The sequence below is a fragment of the Cyprinus carpio genome, chromosome B9 (genome assembly GCF_018340385.1).
Source record: "Cyprinus carpio isolate SPL01 chromosome B9, ASM1834038v1, whole genome shotgun sequence".
In the NCBI taxonomy this organism is placed as follows: Eukaryota; Metazoa; Chordata; class Actinopteri; order Cypriniformes; family Cyprinidae; genus Cyprinus; species Cyprinus carpio.
Genome location: NC_056605.1, coordinates 8,156,598 through 8,172,231, shown reverse-complemented (window position 1 = coordinate 8,172,231; position 15,634 = coordinate 8,156,598). Strand labels below are relative to the sequence as shown.

General features: G+C 35.8%; 1 protein-coding gene across 3 annotated transcripts; it reads right to left on the bottom strand.

The window, feature by feature from the left end:
* Positions 1-310: 310 nt before the first annotated feature.
* gpr156 (G protein-coupled receptor 156) lies at positions 311-14,394 on the bottom strand. 3 transcript variants are annotated; one of them, XM_042730853.1, is made up of 10 exons: positions 14,249-14,394; positions 8,844-8,997; positions 8,377-8,504; positions 8,124-8,259; positions 7,408-7,530; positions 7,188-7,313; positions 6,884-6,979; positions 6,566-6,802; positions 5,918-6,079; positions 311-4,594 (listed from the first exon to the last, which is right to left on the bottom strand). In XM_042730853.1, the coding sequence occupies exons 2-10, from the start codon at positions 8,958-8,960 to the stop codon at positions 3,308-3,310; spliced, it is 2,412 nt and encodes an 803-aa protein (XP_042586787.1). In that variant the 5' UTR covers positions 8,961-8,997; positions 14,249-14,394; the 3' UTR covers positions 311-3,307. The 3 variants fall into 3 exon arrangements, with proteins under 3 accessions (XP_042586787.1, XP_042586789.1, XP_042586788.1); XM_042730855.1 differs by having other exon boundaries at positions 7,408-7,518; XM_042730854.1 differs by having other exon boundaries at positions 8,377-8,501.
* Between the last annotated feature and the right edge of the window lie 1,240 nt (positions 14,395-15,634).

Here is a 15,634-nt window from a genome sequence, read left to right as displayed (position 1 = left end):
TATAGTTAATACTACAGTATGCTGTTAACAAAGTGTTGTACTGTAAATACTTTAATATATACAGTATACACTTTACTACATATGGTTCAAAAACACTATAGTATTTACTACAAATTATTATAGTTTTTTTTTTTTCATGTGGGGTCTTTTTAGCTATAAAAATGCATTTTTCTTAGTTAAATATTTTATTGAAAGAGTATAGTGTTAAATTAGATTCAAGCTCAGCCACTTGAACTTTATAAATTTTAACTTGTATATTTACAGAGGAGTTTTAACAAGATGGATACAATCAAAACAAAAGTCGTTGCAGTTTCCGGTTCATGTAGAATTTAATGTGTATATTCAAAGGAAGAACCTTAATAGACTTTCTTTTGCAGCAATATTTTACAGTCCTACAAAATAATTTTCAAACCCAAAAGACAAAATTATTTTTGTCCAAATTATACTCCTTTTTGTCCAATATAGGTATTCTTAGGTCAGCAAGACTGTTATTTGGCAGTGAATGTGAATCTTGTGCTGAAAAGAGAGGTGATGCTGTAACGTCATAATGCTAAGACAGCAGAATTACTGTGATCTTTTACTGCTCTGGTTAAAAAACTGCTATGTCATTTGCAAGTCTGTCTGGCTTTTACTTACAAGCAGTTCCATTTTCATATTCATGGGACACCTAAAACATGTTCCGTTCACACTGTGTCTGTTATTACAGATGTGGGGCAGTTTTAAAGGCTTAAATGAAGGGTTTATCAGTAGTTGAGTTTTGAGTATGAGTATGAGTTTGTTCATTTCATTATACTTTTATAGTAAACACTGAATTTGATCAATGACGATCATACCATGTTGGCTTTGTCCTTTGAACAGTGTATTCTTTGACCTGTGACGTATTAAGAACAATCAGGAAAACTATTTACTGGGGTGTTATTAAATAAGTTCTCTGCCATTTTTTTCTTCTTGAATCTGATGGCTTATGCATTAGCAAAGTGTTAGAAGGTTGTTATTTAACTTTTTGCCTTTTACAGCAGGGAAGTATAAATATCCAAGTGCAAGGATGATGCACATAACACAGGCATGTTTCAGCTAAGAATGATTGCACATTCCTGCAGTGGGCTTGCATAACATTGCATCCAACATAATTGCTTATTTACATTTTGTAGATGGGCAGATTCTCTCTTTCCCACGGACATCAACATTATTGTGGTTTAGATCTACAGTGCGATGTTTCATTTGCAACTATTGTACTGTATACATCTGAATGTTTCACAATGTCTGTGCTACTTTTCTGCTACCACTCTTTTCTGTGATGTGATCTTGCTGCTTTGAGCACATTTTACAATGATATTTCACAAACAGCCCTACATCTGCAATAGAACAAGTGATGCAAGTAATGCAAGTTGCGTTTTTTTCCCCTTAATGCAAATACTTCCTTGGGCAAGTGTGGATGTGTGTTTGCACAGATGTATATACTGTTGTACACACTTTTATTCACATGCACAAACGATGATAAACACATCTCATCACTTACATTCAGTCTCGGTATGCTTATGCAATCATGTTCATGTATTTGTAGATGCTCATTCCTTTCAAAGAGAGATTAAATAACAAACTTAGGTTCATAGACAAAAACACATTTACAAGAGGGGCACAGAGATATAAACACATTCACACACACTAAAATATTTACATAAATGCAATATATGCAAAAATAATTCTGTTTCAAAAACACTGTTTGAAGAAATAACATGATGCATGCTGCTCAGGTTCTTCAGTCACATTTCCTCCTTAGTGTTTAAATTAGATATATAAGGAGATGAACAAATATATAACAGCCTTGGTAAACATAAAACATTATCGTTTATAAAAAATTCCACACACACACAAAGACAAACCAAAAATAAATACTATAAACAGACTGACTAAACCAAAGCACGACTGTGTAAAGATGTATATAGCACAAAATAAAGCATTTTAATGTTGCAAGAGAAAGATTTATCAATTAGAAAGATTTGATTTATATGATAGCCTTTTTTAATAACACAGGACTGCAAGAGCCATTTTAAATGATCAAGGAACATAATAATTCAAAAGCAATATGGAACACAATAAAAGCTAACTTCACAGCGGTTTGTTTTTATTTTGATTATTTACATTTTGACAGTATTTGCATTGGAGTATTTCCTCCTTATTTAATCTCTCTTTTAAGCTGCACAGTGTTTCTAAATAAATTAACGTAAATAGGATTGTAAAAATTAGTCATATAACCTACAATTTTGAATTACATTTTTGAAAGGTTTAAAAAGAGTAAGGATATTCCTGAAACTGAATAATAATAGCTTTCTTGAAGAAATAAAGTGTAAACAAATATTTTTTTTAACAGACACAGGAAAGACCAAAGTTGGTATTGGCTCACTTTCCCTCTCCATGGCTCATTTTCATTAGTTATGTTAATCAGCGAAGAGGTAAGCAAGACCACCAAACTATTTTTTTATGACCTAGTACTTTATATTCAGTTTAGGTTTTTCCTTTACATTATATAAATTTTATGACTAAAAATCTCAAATAAATTGTTGTGATCATCAAGTAAATGGAATGTCTATACATCTTCACAATTTTAAAACATATTTTTCAATAAAAATAAACTAAAAAATAAACATTATTCCAGATTCAATTTGACATCTGAAAACCTGAACTAAAAAAGTTAAAAAAAAAAATAAATGAATACTGACATTGTCAGAGTTGTCTCTGTCATATCCTTTCCTATTTTTATGATTTAGTTAAGTAATAATAAAAAATTATTCTAAAAGAATATAGCCATTAATGAGACCTTTATTATACTATTGGATATTTTTTACTTTAGAGACCACCAAAAATATCTAATTACATTTTATTAAACATAAGTTTTACATAGAAGATGTGTATTTAAGTGCATTTTTAATGTACAATATTGGTCAAAAGTTTGGAATAGTTACATTTTTTTATTAACTTTTTTTTAAATAACTGTTATTTATTTTAAAATGTAATTTATCATTGTGTTGGCAAAGTTGAATTATCAGAAGCCATTACTCCAGTCTTCAGTCTCACATGATACTTCAGAAATCATTCTAATATGCTGATTACAGTAGTACTGTTTTAACTCTATTTCTGATAAAATAAGTTTTAAAATATTTTTCAAATGAATGCAGCCCTGCTGAGCATAAGAGATGTCTTTCAAAATAAAAAAATACAGATAGTCTATATCTGAATAATTTAATTAGGTCTAAACAAAACAAAAAAGAGCATCATGTCAAATACAACTTGTGGATGTGCAGTCTGTTCAGACAAACGTTGGTTTAACGTCCACTTTAAAGTTCACAACAGGATGTGCTGAGTGGTAGAAGTCTTCATCCTCGCTGTCAGAGGTCCCTGAGGTGAGGCTGTCTGTGGAGTCGTAGGGGTGATGACAGGCCCCGCAGTAGGGCCGCTGGTAGTAATAGTCCTCCGAGCTGCTGGAGTCTGAGTCTGAGTAGTCATATGGCTCCTCAGAGTGTTCAACCCCGTCTATCAGTCCAGCAGAGGCAGGCTGAGGAACCTGTCCCGTGAAAGGCATTATGGAGCATTTGTGAGAAGAACATTCCCAACTCTCCTGTCCCGAGCCACGTCGTGCCTGTGCCTTTTCATCCCTTCTCCTCCTCCTTCCCTCGTGCCACAAGTCAGGTCTTTGAGAGCCATCGTCCCTCAACTTTTCATGGTCCATTAGTGCTGATGCCCTACTGCGCCCTGGAGGAACCGAGCCTGGGAAATAGTAAGGGGGAGGTCCACCTCTTGAGGAGTAAAAAGGAGGTCTGCGTTTACGCATGAGATAGGGTGAGATGGTGGGGAAGAAGAACTGTAGAGGAGATCGACGAGAAAGTGCCGTGTTCAGTTCATCCGGATTGAGGTCAGGTGATTTGACGGAGCTGCTTACGGCATCCACGCTCAGGTCCTGCAAGATCTCCACTAGCTGCTCATTGGTTACAAAACCTAGTCGTCCTGTTGGTGACATGGCGGGAAGCTCAACAGAGGCTGATGGCATTGGAGACTCTACCTGAGGTGAACTACATTGAGCGGGACCTAGTGGAGAGGAACCATGGGCTAAATTGTCCTGATCTAAAGGTACATCTAGTGGCTTCTCCGAAATCTCTTTTCCAAGACCTGAGTTTCTGAGATTGTTCATGGTTGGAACTGGATCTTCTGTGCTTCCATTCAGACTCACAACCTGAGAGACCTCATCGGAAGAGTCATCTTGAGGAGGTGAGTACCTCAGGTGTGATGAAGACAGAGGAATTTCTACAGCTACTGGACCTTCAGAGGATGTTTGCTGTGAGGTAGTGTGAGCATGAAGCGGTGGAGGAGGTTCATAGGGAGGTGGAGAGAGAACTCTGGTGGGAGCAACTTCTGAGTATTTCATTAGCGTTGGAGAATCAGGAGATACCACTGTGGTTTGGGTGGAGGTGGAGTTGAGGTTCGTGTTGGAGGAGTCCATTTCTCCTTCGTCCAAGGGGTGGCTAGCAGTCATCAGTTTGAGCAGCTTGTCCTTGGCATTGTTCACTTGTTCCTGTAGGCTATCAATAATGGCATTCTTCTGCAAATATGGAGGACACATGGGAAAAATGGTTTAAAACCTCATGATTATCTAGAACGACTAAGTAGGTGCATGGTTTAGGTGGCAGTTTTACAGGATGTGAGATCACAAAGGCATGCCTTGAGGAAATGTAAAACAAAGGATCCAGCTTCACTCGTGGGGTAGTGACGCAAAACACACTGCTATCCACACCCAACGCTGGAATTCATCATCACTCGTTCACACAAACCAGTAATCGCACTGTGGACAAAACTAGATCCATCGCTTTACTCCGAGCAGTGTAATCAAATGAACTCAGAGATTTTGTGTTGGCTTGAAAAAAAAAATCCTTTAAACCAAGACCTAAATCTCTAAATGCAAGTCCTGCTGTCTATCTATCTATCTATCTATCTATCTATCTATCTATCTATCTATCTATCTATCTATCTATCTATCTATCTATCTATCTATCTATCTATCTATCTATCTGTCTGTCTGTCTGTCTGTCTGTCTGTCTGTCTGTCTGTCTCTACCCACTTACCTTTCAAACAGTCTAGCTAGAAACCATTCAGAACACCTTAGCAACCAACAAGGAACACCAAAGTAACCATCTAGTAATTCTATAGCATAATAATACACACAATATTATGTATTCAAAATGCTCTACACAATCCCAGTCGAGGAATAAGGGTCTTATCTGGCGAAACGATCTGTCATTTTGTAAAAAAAAAAAAATATATATATATATATATATATATAATATATATACTTTTTAACCACAAATGCTCAACTACATAATGCATGAAGTCGCGGAAGCGCATTGCAGAGCTAGTGCAAGATGAGCATTTGTGGTTAAAAAGTATATAATTTTTTTTTTTTTTTGGAAAGTGAACAATCATTTCGCTAAATAAGCCCCTTAATGCTCGGCTGGGATTGTGTAGCTCTTTTAATCTGCATTGAAACGGCAATTTTGACGTTCAACCCGTTGGCTCCAATTGAAGTCCACTATATGGAGAAAAATCCTGGAAGGTTTTCCTAAAAAAAATCCTTAATTTCTTTTCGACTGAAGAAAGAAAGACGTAAACATCTTGGATGACATAGGGGTGAGTAAATTATTAGTAAATTTTTATTCCGGAAGTGAACTAATCCTTTAAAGTGAAAATAACACCACACGTACTGTCCATCTGAGACGGCACAGAGGATGTGAATGAGCAAAGTTTACTTTGGGCTTCAGGATAGCACATGTCCCTCTAGGTTTTCTGGTGTGTAGGCTATAAATGCTAAAAGGAACAAAAGTGAAGTGAAAAGATTTGCTTTGAATAATAAAGACGTAATAATTGTTACCTCATTGATGAGTCTTTTCATGGAGTCATTTTCTCCAAGTAGATAATAGATTTCATCCTCACTGTACATGGAGTTTGTGGTCTTGCTGGGACTACTGAAGTATTTGGCCATTTGACTGGGGTGAGAGTTTGTCTCCTCTTCAAACTGTCTCCACTGGGTCAGCTAGAGGGAGGAATAATAATGATGAAGATGTAGTTACAGCAAGAGTATTAAATTATATACATTATCGAAAATTCAGTTACTGAATTATTTAATTATTGTGCTTTTTTGGGGGGGTTGATCAGGCATTATCAGGTCTCATTGAGCCAATGTTTCCCCTTTTTTCCAGCCTTTTTACCTTAACCACACACAAGCTCTTTGGTTCTGATCGATCCACAATGAACTAGTGTAATATTACCCAAAATCCACACAGTCATAAAGAGCCAACATTAGCAGTGTCCTCTCCAAATGTACAGGACACATTGTGTAAACACATTTGATGTTTGATGCTGACTCATCACCTGGATCTGCCTCTCCTGTGCTAGATTTATCGATTGGTTGTGCCTCAACATAAGCCTCTTGATTAAGTTAGAAACTCCAGAAACAAAGACTGACTCAGAGTTTGATTGAAAATCACAAGACATGGGCAGTGAATTTACCGGGACGTACTTGAGGGACAAACAGTAGACAGTTAATGGCCATTGTGCAGATGAAGATGGCTCCAGACACTACACTGTAGACCACATTGGGCCAGGCGTACAGGTAAAGAGAGACGGGTACGGCCACAGCGCTTGATATGGTGACCAGGCAGACAGCACCTATGATGGTCATAGACTGGTTTACTGGAGGTAAGCTCACATTGCTTGTCAGACCAGCAAGATACGTGCCGTACAGGAGGAGACTGCCCTGCAAAAGAGCAAAGAGAGTCAGTGTAAGCATACAAACTGTAAATTTATTCATTTTTATGAAGGCCAAGCTGAATTTTACCTTAAACACAGAGAGCAGGATTACCCACAGGTCCGAGTAGAGAGAAGAACATGAGTCTAACTGGGACAGAGAGTAGGACGCGTCCCTTTCTACAACCTGACAAACAAAGAAACAACACAAAATACTTTACATGCCATAAATGATTTGAGCTTGCATCGGTCATCCATTTTATGGCTCTTTATATCCCTCTATACTGAAATAATGGCTGTGAAGCTTCAAAAATGAAGTATGACTTCCCAGCTTAAAGACTGCAGATAGAATTTGGAGTAAATGAGGCTCTAAGTTCTATAGAAAGTGGATGTACCTTCACCATAGCACTGATAGAGCGAGAGCACTTGATCGGATCCGTCAGACCCCATGCTGCTAGAACAACTACATCCACTAGGACCAGCAGAGCAACCAAACCCATCAGCTGGATGTCTCTAATAATCTGAAACACAAGAGAACAAAGTACTGTGGTGAAGCCAGAGATATCAAGCAATGATTCATATCCTGTTCATGCACAAACATATATTACAGCTCACCACTCTCTTGTCGGGCACACGCTGAGTGAACACTCTGTAAAGCCGCCATGTTTTTCCAAGAATGGGGCCAAACACCAGAGAGCTGCCTATACACAGTGTCCACATCCGTGCCTGAGATGGAAACTGAGATGGTACAGAAGAATGATTCACACCATTTAACACGAGAACAGCTTTTAACTATACAAATCATGACCGTGTTTGTTAAACTGAACTTGGAACCTGTTTAAATCCACAGTGAAGACAAAAAAGGGCTCAACAATAGGGATGACCCGCTGGAAGCATCTCAGATGCCACTGAAAATGATCATGATTTTGCAAAACCATTTTAATGCCTTGTGAACTCAAACATTTGTTCATCTCTCATGTATTCTACACAGCTGTTGAAAATTCTGATTATTTGTCACCAAGACAAAAATGTTTTGTGTAGATTTGTAGAAAAACCTTTTGTGTGAATTTATATAGTTATAATATGGCTGTATAATTTCTTGATTAATGCAAATTTCTTTTTTTGTAATGGGAAAAATAAGAAAATGACAAAATACACATTGTATAATACAATAATATTGTAAAATATTATTACAATTTAAAATAACTTTCTATTTGAATATATTCTGCTTTAGTTATAGGCAGCTACATAGAGAAGAAAGTCTTAGTTTTTGTACGTCAACTCCATCAGACTACCTAAATAACTCTGTGTCTGTGTGTGTGTGATTGTACCTGTAAGACAGTTCTTGATCCTGCTCCTGACAGCGACGCTCTCTCCTCCACGGCGAATAAGAAGCCGCTGCTGTATGTGAGTACACTGCCACACAGAGTCAACACATTCAGATTGGGACTGGACATCTTCACTATCCTGCGACAGAGGTACACAATAAAAATTCATGTTGGCGGCTATACTTGATGGACAAAATACCACCTGTAAAGTAAGAAATGAGCCCTAAGTCTTGTTTGAGATCCAGAGATCATGTACCTGTTGTTTTTGAAGCGCAGTGTGAAAATGAGGAAGAAGAGTGCCAGCAGAATCCCACAAGAGAGCAGCGTCCAGACTACAGCACGGAGAGCAGGAGACAGCGATCGACTCGGTGCATCCACACCCTGCTACACACAAACAAACAGCACAATATACTGAATGTATACACTACTGTATGTTTTTTCAAGTATCTTATGCTTACCAAGGCTGGATTTATTTGATCAAAAATACAATAATAACAGTACTATGGTCAAATATTATTACAATTTAAAAACACTTGTAAATATATATTTAAAATGTAATTTATTTCTGTGATCAAAGCTGAATTTTCAGCATCGTTAGTATTTATTTCTGTGATCAAAGCTGATTTTTTGTTTTAGTTTGTGTTTATTGTTTGTTGATGTTTTTGTGATTGTTTATGAGGATTATTTTATATGGTTGTTGTTGTGGTGAGTGTGTGAATGTACCGCTGCGAGCGCACACAGTCTCTGCAGGACGTCCCAGCCCTGCTGGATGTTCACTCCGGGGTAGATGAAGCAGACGCCAGACTCACAGTGAGAGCTGCAGTTCAGTCCTGCCTCCATCACTGGCCTGAGCTCTATCTCAACTCATACACACATCCTAAAGGACAGAAAACAGACAACTGTTCAACAAACAAGTCACTGATCTTGTCCAGAAATAGCAGTGGCATTTAATATTTTGTCACTGCAAATACAGGAAAAAAGTTAAGATGCATTTATATTTGAAAAATACATTAAACACTCAATGTTGTCTAGTCATAAGTATCAAACACAATGGTTGGTTACACAATGATGTGGAATACTTGATTCTGATTGGTCAAATATGCCATTCTGTGCTCACTGTGCAAAAATGATTTTTTAGAATTTTTTTAGAATTTTTCTAAAATCACTGTTTTTAAATATGTTATAAAAAACATACAATATTTTTGAAAATACTTTAAGAAGATGTATTTATAATATACTATGCATTAAAAATATGCAAATATCAATTTTAAGTACACTGTAGAAGACACATGATGGCGCTGTTATTCATAGTGTCTTAAGTCTGTAATACAGTCAGAATGAAACAGAATAAAATAGAGTTACTCTCGGTTTAGCCAGTCTTGGCAATCTGTCTTTATAAAACTGTTAAAATAATATGAAACGATCTGTAGTAATTTATGACTGCTACACAGACAGTACAGATACAATCCTCATATAATAATGACTGAATTGGACTGAACTATATTCCAGAGAGCCAGTTGATTTATGTGTAAATAGTAATGATAATAATCACAGTAATTCTTCAGTTCACCTTCAGATTTTTGGGATTTGTTCTACAACCAAATAAAAAGGCAAATAAAAAGACATATTGAAGCTTTTACACTTTGCTGAAAAACAAAATACATACATTTAGTATATACATTTGACAGATATTTGGTCAGTCCATCCAAAGTTTGGGATTATTTGACAAATCTAGAAAAACAACTGTTTGTATACTCCACAGTGTTTACACAAATGAGAAAACTGTTGATTTTTCTTATGTTTTTAATACCAGGCATCTCTGAGTTCCAAAAAGAAGCTGCATAACATTTTTTAAAAGCATGTTATTCAAGCACAAATTGTGCCTAGATTCAGTTCTGAGCACATTTTTGACATATCAAATGGCCTTTTCTCAGACTTAAACATAAGATAAGAGATCAGTAAACCGAGCACAGAGACAGACGTCCTTCCTGCGTGACGGTTAACATTAGAACATAAAAAGTACAGGCTCATTCTCCTCTTCATTACATAATTATACCTCTGATGTTTAAAAACTGTAATCATGTTGATACTCAGTCCATAATGAAAAAGGAGGGAAAAGCTCAGGCTTGCCTCCACAACACAAAGTTTAAAGAGCTGCAAGCAAGACATTAAATCCCACATGGATGCACAGATTACCACTCACAATGCAGCGATGTGCGTCACATCAGCAAAATAACCGCATGTATGAGCCTGAAAGGGCAAAGCGCATTACCTGTGCTGTGATCTTCACAAAGTCTGATATGTTTGAATGTCTACAGCAACGCGTCCTATGTGCCAGTCTGTCTGACTGTTTGAATTATTATGCAGCTGATGTTCAATGCTGTGCTCACCTGTTATTGTATTTACGGTGATATTTTTAAAGCCTGCGTTTGAAATGTTTTAAATGTGGGTGTGTGGATCCTCTGTCTTGTGTTTATGAGCAGGGCATGTGTGTAATTGACATGAAATGCATTTGGGAAGTTGACACATCCTTGCTGATTCTTTATAAGTATTCTTCATTTAAAAGTTAGGCCCAATAACTAACTAACTAAATTTATATATGTATTTATTTGTTCATTAATTTATTAATACGTCTATACAGTAAGGCACACTTATTTGAATAGAAATAACAATAAGACATTTAAATGTTACAAAATATTTATATTTAAGATAAATGCTGTTCTTTTGAACTTTCGATTCATCAAAGAATCTTTAAACAAAAATGTATTTATTTTATAGAAAGTCATTAATATTTCTATTCAGCAGGTTCAGTAGGTACTTTTAAATTGATTAAAATTAACAATAAGACATTTAAAATTTAACAAAATATTTATATTTCAAATAAATTTTAACTTTTTAATTATAACTGGAGTAATGATGCTGAAAATTCAGCTTTGCATCACAGGAATAAATTACATTTTAAAATTAAAATAGAGAACAGTTATTTTACATTGTAAGAATTTTACACAATACTACAGTTTTTACTGTATTTTTAGTCAGAAACATGCAGCCTTAGTAAGCAAGAGACTTCTTTCAAAACATTTACAAAAAATTTCTGACCCCAAACTTTTGAATCATACAGTATATGTTGAATAATTGTAATTCAAATGTGAAAACATCATTTGTTACACAACAGGACCTGTTAAAATGAACTGGTGAAGGTAAAAGGTGTTTCAAATAGTGAAAACACAGAGATGGTGACAGTTTACAGAACCTAAGATATACACTTATGAATCTAAGAGACTGTATTTGTGTCAGTATGTTTAAAGTCTGACCTGAAGCCCCACATGAAAGTGTGACTAAGCATCAGAGTGAATGTAGCAGTGACTACATGAGCTCTGTGAGTCTGTCAGAGAGTGACAGCGTCTGGAGCGACATGTGATTGAGACTGTCTGTTCAGGGGGTTACACAGCTCCAAGCGCCTCACAGACACACGGTTACTAACAAACAAACGTCTCAGGAAGCAGACAGATACAAATCCTGTGCTGTAACACAGCAGGACTGAAGAATGAAGTCAAAGTAGAACTTTTAAAAGAGAAAAATTTGTCATCCAAGAGTTGCCCAACACTCATCACTTTCATATACTGATGCAAACCTATGATATGCCGACTATATATCCAACACAATACATAAATTTGACATAATAAGATACAAGAGCTGTAACGTTAGTTTGTTACAGCTGTGTATTTTAATAGAGAGGCATCTGTCGAGCAACTACATGTGCAATTTAACATGTGATGCAGGTCTAGGCTAGTCTCAGAAGATATGTGAGACTGAGACGTGAGTCTAAGAGGAAATAATTCTTACAAATTCTAGTTGCAACTTTACAGACTTTGAACTAATGAGTCAAGATGAGTCACAGACTGAGCCTCAACCTAGCTGCTGTTTTATACAGAGGCAGCGTGCACTGATTTATATGGAAAAATATAAATGTCAACATATCATAAATTTAATTTGCCATCTACTTGTCTTGTCATAGATGTAATATCACACCAAGTTTATCACATCTGTCTGTGAGACTGTGAGAAGAACAGCCTAAACTGTGTGTGGAGCCAATTTATTATCAATCTGTCATTCCACAATTAGATATCCAATCTTTAAATATTTAATAAATATAAGCAAGTATTATAGACATGGACTTAGCTGAAAATATATCAGACTTTAGAAAATATATATTTGGAAATTCTAGTAGTTAATTCAGTTTGACTATAGTGTGTTTTCTTCATTACATGGACTTTAATAGAAAAATTAGCCTGCATATTAAATGATAATTAATAGACTTAAAAACTTAACTAATTTATAGCTCCACTAAGGACCTGTGACTGTGATAAGTCGTATGCAGGATTAATTGATTTGGCACTTATTGTATTGTAAGCATGGTTGAAAATCAGCATGAACTTTAATTAAACATCTCTAGACTCCTGATATCTGCAACAGAAATTAAGAAATCTGATGTACAAATGCATCAACTAATTTGTATGTTGAGGTATAAGATATTAAAATCATTTTTATTTAACATTTCAATCAGGAGCATTTTTTTTTTTGAGACATTTCATGATAATTTTTGACTGTAATTAATGTTTTCAAAATGATGTGGCTATATTGAATAAAATAAAATACATATTTTAACTTAGATGTTACCATATGAAGCATGTTTTCAAGCTGTCTGCCAAAGCACTTTTACAACGCAGTTTCCTGGCGCTTTAGATTGTGTCTTTAGGTGATTAAGATCATCAAAGCATTAGTTCAGCCATTCCAGTGTTACTACAATTAAATCTTCTGAGCTAAAACTTGAATTTATGTGTCAACGACATTGGAAAAGGCTATGCATTATAAAGTCAGCTGACATTATAACACTTTAATTCCTTCTGCAAATGCACCAGGCAAACCAACTCTGGCGTTCACATTAAATCCACATATTGTTTTAACATCAGATGAGTTTAAACATGCAAGCATTACGCGATCAGATTCATGTGACATCTCTTGTCAGGGTGGTTTGGAAATTCCTGTAGTTCCTTCCTAAACTTGTATTGTCATCTGTCCCAATATAGATCTGTAGTTTACAGTTTCCTGCAGGCACGACAGGCACAGAGAGGCATTTCCGACCATTTTTCACTCCTCCGTGCAGAATGGGGAGATGGTGTAAAGACAGAGCAGAGCAGGCCTATATAACTAGCTCACGACTGGTCAGCTAAGACAGGATAACCAGCACAAAGAGTTCATGTGCAAGCTACACATGGATCCTGCTGTCTTATAAAACACTCTTCTAGGAGTGTGTCAGATTTGTTCCCCTTTGAAGTACACTTATCTCTCATAAAGGATTAAACACTGTAGTTAGCTGTTTTGTATTTGAGATAAATGCAGATTCTCGTTTATTTAGTCATCCCAGTAGGCCTAGGATTTATAGGTAGGCTAGCCTAAATAACTAGGCTACTGTTTAATGCTTTTTTTTTTTTTGTCTCATGCTCTGGAATAAAGTACAGACTTCAGAGAAGTGAATGAGACATTGATGACTGCAGAAAAGCACAACTAGTGTGTTTGAGGATCATATATGAACAATCCCCCTCACTTTCTCTCGTTTAATCCGTTTAGTGATTAAATCTAAGCAGATCAAGCAGTATAAGCATGCCAGTTATTATTGGTTTACCCCCCTCGACTCAACGCCCCCTGAGAAGACGACAATAAACCGCGAAATGAAAGTCAAACGGAGAAAAAAATAGTATTAACTGCGTTCGTTTTTATAAGGAAACTTAAATTTATTTAGCTTTCCTTGTTTTGTTTTTCTTAAGCATGCGACTAGGAACGTTTAAATGCATAGGCTAACTTAATAAATAAAATAGGCTACTAATATTAATAGCCTACAATATTAATAGCCTACAAAGTAACAATATAATCACTTCAGTAATAATATTTAATGCAATTGTTTTATTATTATGTAATAATAATAATAATAATAAAAATCTATATAAATAGGCCTATATCGTTTATGTGGCCTACAACCATATTTTTGTAAAAAAGGAAATTTCCAGTTGAATTTAGGTGCAGTATCTGCAACATTAAATTGTCTTAAAAAAACAGATTGCGCAAACCTGTGATCCATGTGAAGGAAAGGTGCCCCTGTCCCGACATCCTCGAGCGATCCGATACAAACATCACAAACGACATCAGCGCGGAAAGAGCAGTCAGGGGTGAGTTTCTATTGTCTGTTCCATGTATGATGAACAGCAAACAGTGAATAAACTCCAGAAACACTGAGAGTGAGAGCAGAGGACTGAGTCAGAAACAGAAAGAGGAGGAGGCTGTGAGGGAGGGAGACACAGAAAAACTCGTTTTGGAAGTGCACTATAAAAATTGGATAGGCTGTGCCTAATTACTTTCACTTTGGAATCGGTGTATTCTAATGAATTCAGGTTAACCTATTTTTAAATAGGCTATTTTTGACATTAAAGTGGCACTGATTTTGTTTCTAGCTATTTGTGCAATGCAATGTTTATAGTAGATTTTAATGTTTGAAAACGAGATTACTACTTACTCAATTAGCCTGCTACTTTTGCACTTTATCCAGCTTGAAAGAAGATAGCAGCTGCAGATTTGATTGTTTTCTGACTTCTCATAACGTGTGTTGATTTTAGTTGATTTAACTGAGAGGTCTCGCGGGACAGGGTGGACTCTGTAATGCATGGGAGTAATTATAAAAACAAAAAATATCATACACTTCAGTGGAAAGAAATACACTCCTGTTTATCACACCTGCTCCATTACGCAGTTGTGAGCTCATGTATGGTAACAAAGCAGACTTTTTTTGTTTTTTTTTTAGATGGCTGATTGATTTTTTTTGTTGTTGGTTAGTTGGTGTCGTCTTGTTGCTAGAGGGGAGATAATAAATAAGGGAGTGGATATGGATTGTATTTATTTTTTCTCTTAGACTTACAAATAACCAAAAGAGTGGTACATTTTTGATGTAGGCTATTATCACAACCTTTCTAAAAGAATGTAAGTTTATTTTTGCACTTTTATGCACTATCGTTAATACTATAATTTAACATGCAAATCCAGACTATTTGTTTTCTGTTCTTATTTTTATGATTGCTTTTGGTTGGAATATATTTATGTCTCGATTCCCTGTTTCTGTATGTTTTTACAAGTTTTGCAATAAAAAAAAAAACGCAGAACATAGAAACTCAATACGCAATCAGAACCATAAAGGGTTATTAAAACTTCACAGGTTTATTGTGTAAGTCAAGTCATGCGGTTAGCTTAGCTTTTCCTTGGAAAGGAACGAAAAAAAAAAGTTGGGTGCTTTTTTGTTTCTTTAGTCAAACTACAGTAGGCTACAGTATAAAATAGTCCTTTTAGTTCCGTTATCATATTTCATGAGCCAGTTTTGCTGCCAAATATCACGTGCAATGCAATTGTCTGTTATGCTTTTATTTCTTTTCTTTTCTTTATTTATTATTTTTAAATATAATCATTAT

What these genes read in the sequence shown, in the direction of transcription:
- gpr156 (XM_042730853.1), bottom strand. Translation starts at nt 8,960, where the DNA reads ATGGAGGCAGGACTGAACTGCAGCTCTCACTGTGAGTCTGGCGTCTGC. An exon ending in GACTGTGTGCGCTCGCAGCG is followed by an intron (nt 8,505 to 8,843) that starts GTACATTCACAC and finishes GTTTGTGTGTAG; the next exon opens with CAGGGTGTGGATGCACCGAG. An exon ending in GATCAAGAACTGTCTTACAG is followed by an intron (nt 7,531 to 8,123) that starts GTACAATCACAC and finishes GTACCATCTCAG; the next exon opens with TTTCCATCTCAGGCACGGAT.